General features: G+C 38.8%; 1 protein-coding gene across 4 annotated transcripts in view; it reads right to left on the reverse strand.

Annotated features, from left to right (window-relative positions):
• ITPRID2 (ITPR interacting domain containing 2) overlaps positions 1 to 15344 on the reverse strand; it is a 38352-nt gene extending 23008 nt beyond the window's left edge. For 3 of the 4 annotated variants that reach the window (XM_055307860.1, XM_055307859.1, XM_055307858.1), the window contains exons 1-8: positions 15004 to 15343; positions 14708 to 14753; positions 11687 to 11736; positions 10796 to 10852; positions 8293 to 8332; positions 8114 to 8212; positions 6765 to 6973; positions 5212 to 5903 (exon numbers count right to left, since the gene is read on the reverse strand). In XM_055307860.1, coding sequence (XP_055163835.1) covers positions 5212 to 5903; positions 6765 to 6973; positions 8114 to 8212; positions 8293 to 8332; positions 10796 to 10852; positions 11687 to 11736; positions 14708 to 14753; positions 15004 to 15214 — 1404 coding nt within the window. In that variant the 5' untranslated portion in view covers positions 15215 to 15343. Of the gene's footprint in view, positions 1 to 5211; positions 5904 to 6764; positions 6974 to 8113; positions 8213 to 8292; positions 8333 to 10795; positions 10853 to 11686; positions 11737 to 14707; positions 14754 to 15003 lie in introns of all 4 variants that reach the window. The other variant, XM_055307861.1, reaches the window with a different exon arrangement.
• Between the last annotated feature and the right edge of the window lie 357 nt (positions 15345 to 15701).

A 15701-nucleotide genomic window follows, 5' to 3' on the forward strand; every position in this document is an offset into this window, starting at 1 on the left:
CAAAACAAAACAAAAAACTACAAAAACTACAAACTCTGTAGTTAATTCAAAGAAAAGGGGGCCCTTTAAAAAAAAAGCTGAGAGGATCATATTTTACTAATAAAGCTACTAACATCAAGATTCTTCTTCCCACTTAGTAAAATCATTAACCACTTGTTGAACACAGAACATAAGCTGGTGATAACAGTTAAATTTCATAGCTTAGAATGTGTTATTGCTGGTCACAGTTGTGCAAAGGAAAGCAGTCAAATTCGAGATGGAGTACAGCACAGAAAATTATGAAGCAAATAAAACTTGGGACTTCAAGTCCTCAGTGGTGTGCTTGTCATTTGCTACAGATTGCCTTTCATTAAATTAACTACAGCTAAATATTGATAACTGAATTGAGTAATGGAAAATGAGTGTTCAGTATACAATTTTCTTTGATCTCTGGGTAAGTCTGAAACTTTTCATAACAAGAATTACAAAACCCCACCCTAAACCAAAATGATAAAATCACTTGGGTCTTAGTGCGTTGAGATTTAAAACTGTATGAAAATAGCTTTAGGGTAACCTTGTATTTATTTCATTAAAAAAAATGTTTTAACAAAATACTTATTAAAATTGTATCTTTTTGAATCAATGTCCTGCTACCACAGCAGGCACCTACTTTGGTGGTGTTTTGTTTTTGTTTTTTTTTTTAACATGTGCCGCATTTATCCTAAAGTATATCTTCTGGGCACAACACTATTGTGCTGTGTTCCATAGAGCAGCAATACATGAATGTTCTAACTCAACCCTTCCTTTAAGGTTTAAAGACATATGGACAGTTTAAAAAAAAAAAGAAAGAAAGAAAATCAAAAGTGGAGCTTCAGAAATTCTAATTTTTAATGAGACCTCAAAAAATTCAAATGAAAGTATTATTTTTCTCACAAAGTAGCATGGGGCTGTGTACCAGACGACTTGAGTTCTCGTCCAAAGTCTGACACTATCAGCACGTCTGACCTTTACCAAGAGCTATGGTGTAGTCATAAGTAGCAAGTTTGTGCAAAGACCTGAATTCAAGTCTTATTCTTGCCACTTACTGGCCTAAATGGCTTCAGACAGTTATCAGATTTATCTATGACAATCATGTCAGTTTTTCAAACTGAAAAATAAATACTCAAACTCCTACTTCACAAGTCCTTTGGATGATCAAATATTTTGCAACAGTAAAGTGGTAACAGTTTACAACAGATCTCTCCTTGCTCCCATCTAGGGACTCCCTACATTAACATCCCCTTAGCACTCCCCCAAGTAAGGCAGGGGTACCAAAGGGAACATTACATCCCTCGACACATGACAGAGAACCACTGCTGTCAAGTAATAGCAAATGTTGGAGGAGGAAAAATGCTTTGTCCTCTGTAAAAGGAGGAAACTGGAGTAAGAATTCAAAGATCTCTTTCTGTGCTAGTTTATCATTCTATATTTGTTGCAAATATTTATTAAAAAAATCAGGTTTTACTTACAAGGTTTGCTTTCTACTGTCAGGTTAATACTTGTAACAAAAGTTAGTTTAAGCCTTTTAGATAAATGTCAAATAAAATTTAGTGGTTAACTGGACTTCAAACTAGCAGTCATGGTGCACGCATGTATCATGTGTTCAGACCCTACTGCATTCTATTCTAAGACACAGGGCTTGTCTTCAAAACACAGTCAAATTTGAAAGGCCAAAGGAAGAATTTAACTATGTGTCAAGTGTCTGAATGATTTCAGATTATTTTAACTCAGGCAAATAAATAAGACAAAAAAAAATTCTGAAACTCAATGACTAAAAATAAGGAGAAATAGTAGTTAAACAATCAGTGTAGACACAGATTTAGAAACACTAAGACTTCAGTAGCTTAAAAAATTATGTACACTTCCAGTTAATGCCTCTATTTGAGTATAAACTCCTTTGTAGAGTAAGCCACAGAGCAACCCCTTTACAGCAATATACAGCTAAGAGGTCTCCTTCCTCTAACATTTAAGTATGAGGAATTTTCCTTGATGCCTAAAAGATGAACAACTGCTTACTGAGTAGGATCATTTTGGTTTAACCGTATATCCTTCATACTACAAATCTACGGCTCTAGACTGTTACCATCATGTATTTAGTAAAAGCAAGCCATTCTGAGAAGAAGACAAGAAGTATCTAAGACGGTCATTAAGAATTAGAAAAACTCAAGAGTAGAGTTTTACAACTTTTAGACATACTGGAACATTTTAAATAGTCTATAAAACATCTTTTTATAAGGCACACTGACTTTTAGTTGAAAATACTCTCTGGCCTTTTATTCATTTTTCTTAATGTGAAGAATAGTCACTCTCACTCTCCAATGCCTGAGTCAGTCTCGCCATCTATTAGACTCCCCTTATGTTTAACTATTTCCTCTCCTGGCTCCTGGTGAGGGTCAGAGCTTACCTTTGCCTCAGAGGGATTAGCCAGCTTCCTGCACAGAGTCAGGTCTGCAACATTTTCTCCTACCTAGCTTCCCCAAAGCAGCTGGCATTCAGTTCATCTGTCTGAGAACTGGTTTACTGGGAGAGAAAGGGAGTGTCCTCTAACTTACACTTATGTTCTCTTTTTACAGGAAGAAAGTTCCCAATAGGAATCAAACCTCAAGGGAAAGGAGTCTAAAAGAAAAACAGCAACAACCTACTTTGAATGGGATCTAAAAGTTTGCTTCAGTAAGATTGTTCTCTTCATTTGTCAATATAATTCAAGTCACACTTGGGAGAAGAGGAAATTAAAGAAACACATTATTTCCTTTCTTTATCCATTGTTCTACAAGCTCTCTTTAAAGTTCCCAAAAGGATAAAAACACAGTTCTAGGAGGTTTCTATCCATGTTTTAAATACATCTGAAGAATAAGATTCATTATCCTTAAAATTCCCCATATTTACAGTGCAGCTATTGTTGACCATATCCATATATTCTTTTTTTTGAAAACAAAAATGTTCTATTATCCTTCAACCACCAATGCATGTAATTTTGTACTTTAAAAAAAAAAGTTCACTTACATGTGGCATTACTTTCTTCATTAATTGCTTTTGCCAGCAGAGGGAGCAAAAAAAAAAAAAAAAAACCCACACACATTAAATCATTAAATGTTAACTTGCCACCAAAGCACATCTATCTAGTACTTTACAAATGTTTTAAAGGTCTTTTGTGCATGATAGCAATAATCTAAAAAATACATAGTTTAAGGGGCGCATGGGTGGCTCCATTGGTTAAGGGTCTGCCTTTGGCTCAGGTCATGATCCCAAGGCTCTGTGTCTGCTCCCTGCTCTGTGGGGAGGCTGCTGCTCCCTCTCCCTCTGCCAGCTGCTCCCCCTGCTTGTGCAGGCTCGTGCTCTCTCTCTCTGTTAAATAAATATAATCATATATATAGTTTAAAATTTAGGAACTCTAGGAATTAAAAAGCAACATACAAGAGTGCCTTCTCATTGGAGTCACTAGTATCAGATTGGCAAATAACTAACAGAATTTGTTTGAATTTTCAAACTCTGCTATTAAATTAAAACAAGGAAACCAACTGTCATATCTGACTGTCAAAGAAGAGGGGCTCTAATGAAAGGCAAGAATTTACACGTTGATTATTAATGGTAGGACAAGTTCAGACCAAAACAAAGTAAAAAAGGAATCAAATAGTAAAATAGGACAAATGAGGCTTTAATTTATGAAGTACTCATCTTATGATATTAGGAATTAAATAAGAAAAATATAAAGAATACACAAAGAAATAAGAGAAATAGAAGCTTAAAAATAATGTAAACTATTTCAAAGGCCTGTTCTTCTCCCTTTTAATTTCACTTTTTAGTTAGAATTAAAGTGCTAAAAGATAAATTCAAAGACCACAAAAAAAGGTAAATATATCAGCAATAGAAGTTTTGTAATAAATGAAACATCTTCAGTAATGTGAGAGATACATACTCCCCAGAAGGACATTTATGGACAGAATCAATTATCCCATTTTCCAATTCCCTAAAATAGTGGCCTGTGATTCTAAAATCCCTGGAAGTTATTACTATACTACTAATACTATTCTGTAATAAATTTTTTTTTTAAAAAATGCACATTATGCAACTTAGAGACACAACTCTTCAGCGGTATACGTGTGCCTCAGTTTCCTCATGTGTAAAATAAGACCAGCACTGCCTGCCTCACAGACTTAAAGAGAAAAGTACTTCAAGGGCCTGGTACAGTGCCTGCCACAAGGTAGGTGCTTGATAAACTTCAGTTTCCTGTCTCAAACTATACAGTGCCAATCCTAGTATCAGCTCTGGCCATTCAAAAGTAGTTTTAGTTGACCTCATCGAAAAGAATCTCTTTATGTCGCCCAATTTGACATTTATGTAAATGCAGTAATATCTCTCTTAGAAGTAGAAATAAAAAGTAACCAAACATTGGTTTTCTGGGCTTGCAGAAATCATATTTGGGGGTGTTTCAAACCTTCTTCTTTGAGGCTCCGTAGCCTCCCCTTCAGATACATAATATCTTCAGGTTCCTTCCAGTCTCTTGTCAAAACCTATCCTTCCCAAAACCTTATTCACATTTAGCTTATCCTTTCCACTAAGATACTTTGCACAAGTTTGCACAAAGGCACATAGCATTTAGTGGCAAAAGAAAGAACTCAAATTGGGTGTCTGGGTGGCTCAGTTGGTTAAGGGTCTGCCTTTGGTTCAGGTCCTGACCCCAGGGTCCTGGTCCCCATCAGGCTCCCTGCTCAGCGGGGAGTCTGCTGCTCACTCTGCCCCTCCCCCCATCTGTGCTCACTGGCTCTCACATGCTCTCTAATAAGTAAAATCTTTAAAAAAAAAAAAAAGAAAGAAAGAAAGAACTCAAACTTCTGTTTGATTTCAGAGCCTGTGTTTTTAACTATTATGCAACATTGATTTTAATTTAAATATACTCTTCTCAGGGCATTCTCAGGGCATCAAAATCTTAAACTGAGAAAGGAAGGGGTTAAAGTTCAAGTATCAGCAGTGAACAACAGAGGATCTAAAGAACTGATTGTCACATTACCCTGGCAATGCATAGTCCTGTGACCAATGCTCGGTTTGTGAAACACAGAACTAAAACTTGAAAAGTCAAAATTCGGATTTTCTTCTAGTATAAATCTACTAGCCCTCTTTCACTTTATAAATATTTTTTGGCATTTTTTTTCCTGAATCCTTATTTGAAACAGGTCTCAGTAATATTTTACCTACCTCTTCCATTTCGAAGGAGTCCTTCTGCTGCGCCATTATATTTCTTATGGATGGGATTGTCAGCGGTGCACATGGCTCTTTTTCAGGTGTGGACACATGGATACTTTTCATCGCATTGCCGTTTTCTGGCTCACTGTGACTGGGAGTGTTAAAATCGTTACCTAAATCAGATTCTAGAATACCAGATTCCTCATCCAGTTTAATCTCATGATTTTGAGTTTCTTTACTTTGCTCACTTTCAGTTTTTTGGTTAAAATCACTATTTGCTTCATCACAAAGTCCAGCACTCTCCATAACAGTTGCTGAACTCCCTGCTACTTCTTCTTTAACTGTAGCCAACATAGAAGAGGAGTCTTTCTTCTTTACAATTTTTTGAGACTTTTGATCATTTTTACTGCCGCTTTCTTCCATCACTGAAACATTCGGAATCTTTCCTTTTTCAATTACTGAGGAAGGAGAACTACCTTCTCCTCTCTCTGTTTTATCAACGCATAAATTTAGTTTTGATAGTGTTTTCATTAAACGGTTTGCAGTGTTACTTCGGGTTAAAGGCGGAGGTGAGTCTGTCTCCTTGTTGGAAGTCACTGAGGACATACTTCCGATTCTCTGGAGGGGAGTCCCAGAGACTTGAGAATATAAAGAAGAAAATGCGTTGGCCACAGTAGTAAGCACTTCAATTTGACGAAAACGGCCTACAAGAAGGAAATTACATTAATTTTATATCGATCTATCTACATATGTATACACATTAAACAAATCACTATTTTTCAGAATTCCAGTAAACTGAATTTAGATCACAAAGATCACAAAACCAGAACCTTTTTCTTTATCCAACGTTTAAAAAAGTTCCCTGTATTTACCAGGGAGAGGGAGAAAGATTTTTCATTCTAAGCACTGGAATTTATGTTTTAAGAATTTATTTAAGAATTTGTTTTATGATTTAAAACCAGAAAGAAGCACAAAGCAGGACACCACTGAATAAAACAGAAAGGACTAGCTATTGATCTACAGTTCTGATTCTATTTTTAAGCCTTTGACTCCATTAAAACTCTTGCAGATGTTCTCCCAAGAAAATACACTGAAGTCTCTATTTTATACCTAATTGTGGGGGGGTCAGGATTTATAGATCCTTAAAGCTGTTCAAAGGACCACCTAAAGACCCCATTTTTGGAACTTCTGTTCAACAGAGAAAAATAAGTTATAAATAAGAATTATCAAGTTAGCCATGCTATTATAAATTTACAGAAAAGCACCTAAAACTGACTGACTTTAACAGTAACAAGCCACCCCCCTACTTTCCTTTTTGAACATCAGCAATCTGGAGATAAACTTAAGATAAGTACAAGGTTCTGCATGTCGGTTATAGTTAACACTAAAGTCAAGGATGAGGAGGGGAAAGTTAGCTTCTATAAATAAATAAAAATTCAGAATCAGTAAAATGGCTACTGTGTTTTAACCTCAATAATTAAGTTGCTAGTACTATTTCTAAAAATTAGTAAGGCTTCAAAAAATAAGAACATCTCACTGTGGATGCTAATATTTAAAAACCTTACTTGTTAAAGCATAATTTGGGTTTTCTACTTCCATCCGTTGCATCTGAGCACTCAAAAATACTTTAATATCTATCCCTCTAGCAAATGATGATGAATTAAAAAATCTGGAGGGAATTTTAGAAGCAATATCTGGTTCATCTCGTCCAAATCCAAGATTATAAAGAATTTCTTCAGGATCTTCCTCATAAAGTTCCAACAATTCTGAAACACTACAAAAAAAGAAAAAACATCAAGATATAAGTTTAGAGTCCACATCACGCTCTAAAAAAAGAGCTTCTGCTCTTAACATCACTATTTACTTCAGCATCTTTATACACTGCGTACCAAATGTGATATATGACTCTTAAAGAGTCCATTCTTTCAATCTGTTAATATTGGTAAAAAGAGCTAGTCCCTCAGCAGATACTCAGCAAGACTCCCTAAATGATTCCTCACCTTATTTTCTTTGTCATTTTAAAGGAGTCCCAGTAAAGCAGCTAAAACAGAGGACAGCTGAGGGAGAATAAGAAATAAATGGATTAGGAAAGAAATGAAAAGAGAAAACACACTAGGAAGTTGGTAGCACAGGGCATCCTGTAGAACGTGAGCTTTTCTGCTACCTTTGGCCGGCACTGAAGATGCTATACAGGTAACAAGGTGAACTCAGAAAGGGAGGGAGGAGCTTACATTCAAATTTTCTCTAACTACTTTCACTCAGGAAGTAGGAGGAGTAAGGTATGGAGAGAATAGGTTACTCAAAGGTAAGTTCTTGCTGTGATTCTACTGGGAATTAAAGCTTTCTCATCTCTTCTTCCTCATACCAGGAATAATCCACCTTTAGAGATTCACTGAGGAAAATGTTAGAGATAAAACTTGACCTGAAGAAAATTTCAATTTGCTCAGATTCCAATACAATAATTTGGATAACAATTTAAACTGTTCTACAGGCAAACATACTTGCTTATTTTAATATATATTTTGAATAACTTTGATTTAATATGTTGAAGATAAAGCTATCTTTAAATATCAAGCTTTACATTGTAAAGTTTATTCTGATTTTTATGTCAGAGTAACTCAAGACCCTAAAAAAATGGAGAATTTTGGAAGAAGTCATTCCACTATGGAGTTCCTCTTTTAAGTCGATGAAAGGCCTCACTCAAAATACTCATTCTGACAGGAATTCCAGCAGCATTATAAACACATTCGCTGCTTTTTATTTAGTCTTAATTAAAAAAAAAAAAAGCAACAAAGGAAACCTTTTGGATTCTTTTTGATTTCATATTATTAAGCCAAATCCAAGACTGAAAAAGTGGTAAGAGTAGGTCATCTATAACACAATGTAACAGTAGTATAATTTCAGAATAAGTTACCTTGAAACTGTCCCACTACTTTTCCCTGATCCAGTGGAATTCATACTTCTCCCTTTCTGATGAAACTGCAGTCTTCTCTCTTTGGCCAAGATATTATTGCTATAAACAAAATTATATAAAACCTTAGTTTCATAAATGTTCTCATTTTTGAAAAGAGAACAAACAGCACAGCTACATACCAGTTTTCAATTTGAGTATCTGTTTCATGGAGGTGGTTGGCTAAAAGAATAAATGCAGAGCAGATCTGTTAGGATGGTAAGAACGGTAATATATAGTCATCAAAAAAACAGATTAGCTAAATATTACAGCTAAATGTCTAATCAAATCTTCTCTTGGTTCATTAAATCTGCATCATTAAAAGTAATATACAGATCAATATGTGCAAACCAGTAGCTTCAGAAAGGTGGTTTTGTTTGTTAGCAGTGTAAAACCACTCCCTTCACTAATGTTTAAAAGACATGTAAATAACCAATTAAATTTCTTTAACAATTAGAAATAAATAGTAAGAAGATATACAGCACCTGTAGTAAATGTGGTCCTAATTAATAAGTTTAAAAGCTGTTACTAAAGAAGACCTTAAGAGCAAAAACATGATTTAACATTTTTTAAGTGTATACATAAATTTGTAGTATGGTTTTTTAAAGGCTGAAAATTCATCCCAGTTACAACCAATTTTTCATGCATCTACTTTGAAAATTTCTACTCATTTCAAAATAAGTTTTCTTAAAAAAATTGCTTTTTAACTTTATCCTAGAATCACAAGTTTTAAACAGGTAAATTTAGAGTGAGTTAAATTGACTCCATTTAACTTATATAGACAAATACAAAGAATGAAAATAATTATAAATGTATTTATTTCAGTGTACCAGATTTCTTTTTCCACTTCTGATCTGGAAAGTCATGGCAATTCGTTATGTTTCTTTGTATATCCACTCAGAAAGGTGCCTAACACATAGCATTCAATAAATTATTTGCTGAATGGATGAAAAAAAGTCTTGAAATAATTTTTAGTAAGTAAAACAACAAAGAATCTCCATTCTTCTGTGGAACTTGCTTTTAGGTTCTGGTTTCCAACAAATCCATTCAATATGGATGAACAGGCAAAACAGAAATGATTTTTGGAGCAGTGGAAAATATACTTAGGATATCATAATGATAGATACATGTCATTATACATTCCTGTAAACCACGAATGTACATGACCACGAGTGAACTATAATGTAAACGTTGGGTAGTCATGATGCCTCATTACAGTTTCCTCAATTGTAACAAATGTACCATTCCGGTGGGGGACATTGATGATGGAAGAGGCCACGTTAAGTACAGAGGCAGGAAATACAGGGAAAATCTCTATACCTTCCCCTCAATTTTCCTGCAAACCTAAACCTGCTCCAAAAAAGAAGTCTTAAAAAAAATCCATATTGTGAAATTAAGGGAGATATCAAACGTGCTATTTACAGTTACACTGAAATGCATTTTAGTAAGGAGCTGACAACATGCTCAACTGTACTGTTTGGGAAGCAGTAAGTTTAACTTCTTTACAGAGCTTATTCCTTGAAAACACATTAACTGAAATAATGAAACCTAATATAATCACATATTCTAGAGTTAAAAGGTTAGGCGGTTCTAAATAAGGAACCTAGCATACAAACATTTAAAACAGCAAAAGAGGGGGATCCCTGGGTGGCGCAGCGGTTTGGCGCCTGCCTTTGGCCCAGGGCGCGATCCTGGAGACCCGGGATCGAATCCCACATCGGGCTCCCAGTGCATGGAGCCTGCTTCTCCCTCTGCCTGTGTCTCTGCCTGCCTCCCTCCCTCTCTCTCTCTCTCTCTCTCTCCCTGTATGACTATCCTAAATAAAAAAATAAATAAATAAAAATAAAACAGTAAAAGATCAAGGATACTCCCTTCAACAGATAAATTCACCATTTATCAACTTATAATTTTAAATGATTTAACAAAATTCTTAATTCTTTTTGATAAAAAAGTACACATTAATAACCCAGCTACCATTCTTCCAATACCACTAAAATAATAAAAATTCAATTCTACATTTACTGTAAATCCACTGGAAAAGATAATAACATCTATGAAAATTTAAACATGGCACAACACACTTTTAAAATAATGCAGTCTGGAATAGACATCAGCATAATGATTTCTAATTAAATTCTAATAACTCGTGTGTGTGTGTGTGTGTGTGTGTGTGTGTCCTTTAGTGTTCTAAAGATCTGGAAAAAGAGGAAGGGGGAAAGACAGGACACACTTGAATGAAAGAGAAAGACAAGCCGCAGCTGTAAATCTGACATAAGGCTACCTCACACTAAAAATAAGCTTCAATTTAGTCTTCTCATGTATAAATATTTAAGTTTCCTTCCTTCTGGCGGGCAAATCTTCCCTCAGTTCTATGACCATTGTTTGCCCCCAAACAGTTCCTTTAAGCAATTAAGTCCAAGGAAGAGACATGGACATTTCACAATGGTTTTCAGAATCATTTCTACATGTATCCTACAAGCTCTGACTAGATTATTAACATATGAAACGTTCTGTAAAATGTGTCTGAGCCATTTTCAAGACCTTTAACTTTGGCTCTGAGGAATGAATACCTGAAAGCACTCAACTCTTTTTTTTTTTTTTAATGTTAAACCTGTATGAAAATAGAGTTCTTCCAAACAGATATACCTTCAGCTCCCAATGACAAATCATCTTCAAAACTGCCTCCATTTCTCACAAGTACACCTGAAAGAAACATTAGAAGACTCATCCTGGTGTTCTGTTCTTTTGCACCTCTATATAAAATCATAGTTTTAACCTAAAGCAAATTGACTAAGCAAAAAATAAGACACAATAAAGTCTTTCAGACCTGAATGTACTCAGAAATTATTCCCATTATATAATTTCAAAAAGTAAGTATAAGCTTTACTTTGTCACAAACAAACCATGATCCGCAGCCAGGTAAAGTTGTTAAAAGCCCCAATAAGGACTACTTTATACTTACTTTGTCTTTGAAGACAGTCATTTAGCTCACATCTTATCCAGGAGTTTCATGGAAAGTCAGATCCCGGAGCAATCATTGCTTTTACCTCCCTTAATAGTCAGGAGCTCAAGCTAGATTTTTCTAATACTAAAAATGCTTTTTATATGCCTTGCCACTACCTGCACATTCTTGTTGTACTTTGAACTTAGGATTCTGTTTTCCACAGGTGGTAAAATTTCAGGTGTGGCAATTTCAGTTAATGTTAAGCAAAGAAATGCTGTATTAAAGCTGATCCAGTTCACTTAGTATTTTCCTTATGTTTACATATATTTCTACGTTTAATTAATCTTCAAAATATCTAACTGGACAATAAAAATGAGAGTTTCACATTGTGGAAAGGTTCAGTAATTTGCGCTATTCACTCACTGTTCTATGATTTATGACAAGGTTTCTTTCTTTTGGCTTTTCTCTCAGAATGGCGTATTTTATAAAATGAACATCACTTTTATGATTTATATATGTTATACTTTCACTCAGAGGACAAATAAAGTAGGGCCCTCCTAAAGAACAAATTTAGAAAGGCGACTTTTGCTTACCCTTGAGTGTATTACTGCTTTGCTCATCCAGTGAGGCTCCCAAAGGGGTACTGAAACCACATAAACATATAAACCTTAGTATTAAAAAGCTGCTGGAGAGTTGTCACTGCACAACTTTACACTTAAAGGATCATAGCCAAGCAAGCTTCTAATCACAGTTTAACTCTCCTCCCCAAACACAAAAGGAATGCAAGTGTGTTACATAAGTAATATCCTACTAAGCAAACACCTATCTTCAAGTCAGTTCACCAGGAATGGTTTAATCACACATCTGATCTGCCAGCTATTAAGAGCAAGAATTGTAATTACAAGTGATATGGATTAGCATTTTCTTTACAAAAACAGAAAAAGAGAATGTCAGCAGACATTAAGAAAATGTCTGTTTCCCTCAATCCCTTCCCTAGAAGCAGGAAACAGAGTTGCAAGAAAACAAATCTTTACCTTAATAAAATTTGACAGTCAGAATCTAGTTAGAAATAAGACTCAACAGTTTTTTTTGTTAACCTACCACCAGCATTTTAAAGCATCACTCAGTGCCTCCCTTACCCCAACTACTATCTTTTTCGGTCTAAATGGAGAAGCTTGAGGGTTTTTTCCTGTTTTTAAACTATGAAATACGTGTATCTTCATTTAACTCTGAAAACGAAAAAGTCAGCTTGAGAATCAACCTTAAGAACCAGCCATTGCTACAGTATTTTCACATTCTTCCTGTTCAAACACAGGTAACTCAGAAATCTTTTAACGTGAAAATGTTTTTCATTTCTTTCTCAAAAGTAAATGATAAGAAGAAACACTTGTTTTCTTCTGAAAGTTCGGTTTTGTGATTTGAACCATCCATCAGTAACAGTTTATACCTGTTACAAATTCACATCAGATATGGGATCGGATCATAAAAAAAGTCTCAGAAAAATATTACTGAAATGGCAATTGAGTGTGAAAACTTTCTGCAAGTATACAAGCAGTGGCAGTTCTCAGAAAATTAGTGCTTTTGAAACGTAAAAGAATCACAACTACTATAAAGACAATAAAAACTGTGAACTGAGTTTTTGCATATATTTTAATAAAACTGAAATTTATGCCTTTATAAAGTCCTTTTTCTTCCCGGATGGCTACTTTCTTAGGACAAAACACTGTATTACTCCTTCTGCAGATGTCTCTACTGATCTGTGCACTAAAAGAAAATGGCAAAGAGAATATGACTGCCATTCTCCTTCAGAAACCAGTTTCTCATTCTTCTAACTGCTGTCTTCCAAATTCTCTCAAAAACTATCCTTTCTTAGATGCTAATTCAAGCAACTTATTTCCACTTAGTCAAAAAAAAAAAAAAAAGATCAAAATAAAGACCCCCTCCCCTTAAAGGAATGACAAATGGTATCTTTATTCAGGATATGGACAGCAGTAAGAAAAAAAAAATGAGAATGTATCAAGGGAAAAAGGCCAGCTTTAGAACATTGATAAATAATGTTACAAAGTAGGTAGGTGCCCAACTCTGAGAAGGATCCTAAACTGTTACAGGAAAAAAATAAAATAAAATAAACGACAGTTGCATATATCTTAGCAGTCAAATCTGCATTAATACAGCTAGCATTACAAGACTGTTTGCTCTAGCATTCCCAGGTACAAATGAATACCCCTTTTGTACAAAATAGGTGCAACTGTAAGGAACAAGAAGGAAACCTATGAGGGAAGGAACAGCAGACTATGTAATCTGCCTACACAAGATTAGCAACAAAACTTTTGGAATTTTCAGGGATGGTATGTCTGATGAATAACATTTGCCTACTGCATTTATCTCTCAAGATCTACTTACTTACTGTCTGCTCGATATGATCTCCTATATAATCTTCATTCCTATACATCCTAAAGTAAACACCATGTAGTTTTTCTCTTGCTGTTAAACACTATTTTTGGTGCATCTTTAGAGAGAAAATCTGTATACTTCATCATATTTCAAGAAATCTATGACACCCCCAATATAGGTTAAGGAGTTCTGTAGTGAAGAGTGCTTGGTAATTCATGAAAATTACTCAAAAATCCTGGTAATTCATCAATACAGGACATTAATGGAGTAGCGGCCAATATTTTATCTGTGTCTAAGGAAGAAAAATAAGCTGGCATATAGGAAAAATCACCCCCTCACACACACACACACACACACATACACACACACACACACACACACAACACTTCCCTATCCCTGGTACTTGAACAAAAAGATTAAGAAAAGCCCAAAAGGAGATGGCAAATGTGTGCAGAAGCAAACACCTTAACTGATTTAAAAAAAAGTAACATTCTTCATATGAGATTTTACAAGTAGGAAATAAATTGGGGAAAAAAATTAAAACATAAAACGAGCTCTTTTTTTACTGCAGAATGATTTACTTGCGATATGATTCACATCCTCTCGTACTTCATCTAAGATTTGTACCAGTTGCCAGAGCATGCAATTAAACAGATTTACGCCGTCTGAATGCCTTCAAAGCCCCACTTCCCTTCGTGCATTCCAGTGCCATCTGACAAACGCATGTCCAAGGACTGAACTCCAAGAACAAAGTTAGCTGGCTTTATAGCTGTCCAAATAGAATTAAGGCACAAAAATAAAACTGAAGCCCCGGCAGTGGGTGTTCATTAAATCCACCTAAGACGCATTTGAAAGGGAAATCATTCCACGCCGGATATACAGATGTCAAAACTAAGATAACCGCGTGAAATGTGAAAATCCTTTCGGATAAAAAGGAGGCAGGAAAATAGTAAGGACACGGCCTGGTGATCCCTTAGGTCTCCGACCCCCTGATGCACCGGGGCTGAAGTCCTGACAACTGGAAAGTCAACACGGCCGCCAAACAGCCAGCGGCCACAGTACTTGCATTTCTAATCTTCTGGAGGAGGAAACCGTCGGCCGGCTCGCCTTCCGGCTGCGCGCTCGCAAAGGCCCTGGGGCCACCGGGCTGCGGCCGCACGACCCCGGGCGCGGGGCGCGGGGCGCGGGGAGCGGGGCGCGGGGCGCGAGCCGGGACTCACCGGCAGTCCTTGAGCCATATCGCGATCTTCTCGTTGGGCACGTTCCCTGCGGGGCAGAGCGGGGGACACCTGGTTACCGACCCGGGGGCTCCCGCGGGGGGTCCACCTGCCCGCGCCCCGCGAGGCTGCGAGCGCGTCCCCGGGGGGGGGGCTCCGGGCCCCGAGCCGCCGCGCATTTCAAGGTCCGGGGGGTCCCGCGGCCCCGGCCCCGGCGCCCAGGAGGACCCTCCGGGGCGCCCTGCCGTGCCCGCCCCCGCCCCCCGCCCCGCGCCCCCCGCCCCCCGCCCCGCGCCCACCTCTCCCGGCGGCCGCCCGCAGCTGCGCGCCCGGGAGGTCCTCGTCGTCGTCCTCGTCCTCCTCCTGCGTCGTCGCCTCCGCCGACAGGTCCTCCGTCTCCGACGCCTGCCAGGAGCCGCGGCACTTGGCCCAGGCCTTCCTCCGCCGGCTCGCCACTTGCCACTCCAGTTCCTCCTCCGCCTCCGCCTCCGCCGCCAGGGGCCGGTCCATGGCCGCGCCGCGCGCTCCGCCGCCCCAGCCCGAGCCTGCGAGACACGCGGCGGCCGCGGGGACCCCCGCCCCTGCTGTCAGCGCCCGGCCGGGCTGGGGGCCCCGGGGAGCGGCCGCGGGCGGGGAGGGGGCGGAGGGGGCGGAGGGGGCGGGGCGGGGGCGGGGGCGGAGGCGCGGGCGGAGGCGGAGGGGGCGGGCGGGCGGGAGGGAGGGAGGAAGGGAGGGAGGGAGGGAGGAGGCAGGCGGCCGGCGGCCCGCGCTTCACATCAAGCCGGCGCGGCGCGGGAGCGCGAGTGGCCGGAGCGGGCGCCGCGGAGGACGGGCTCCGGCCAGCCCCGGGCCCCGCCCCAAGCCCCGCCCCGGGCCCCGCCCCAAGCCCCGCCCCGGGTCCCGGCCCCGCCCCCGCCCGACGCGCCGCGGGCCCGGCCGGCCTCTGCGCATCTGCGCGCCCTTCCCCGGCCCCGCCCCCAGGTCCCAGCCCCGCCCC

Source organism: Nyctereutes procyonoides, unplaced genomic scaffold, assembly GCF_905146905.1.
Source record: "Nyctereutes procyonoides isolate TBG_1078 unplaced genomic scaffold, NYPRO_anot_genome, whole genome shotgun sequence".
NCBI lineage: Eukaryota > Metazoa > Chordata > Mammalia > Carnivora > Canidae > Nyctereutes > Nyctereutes procyonoides.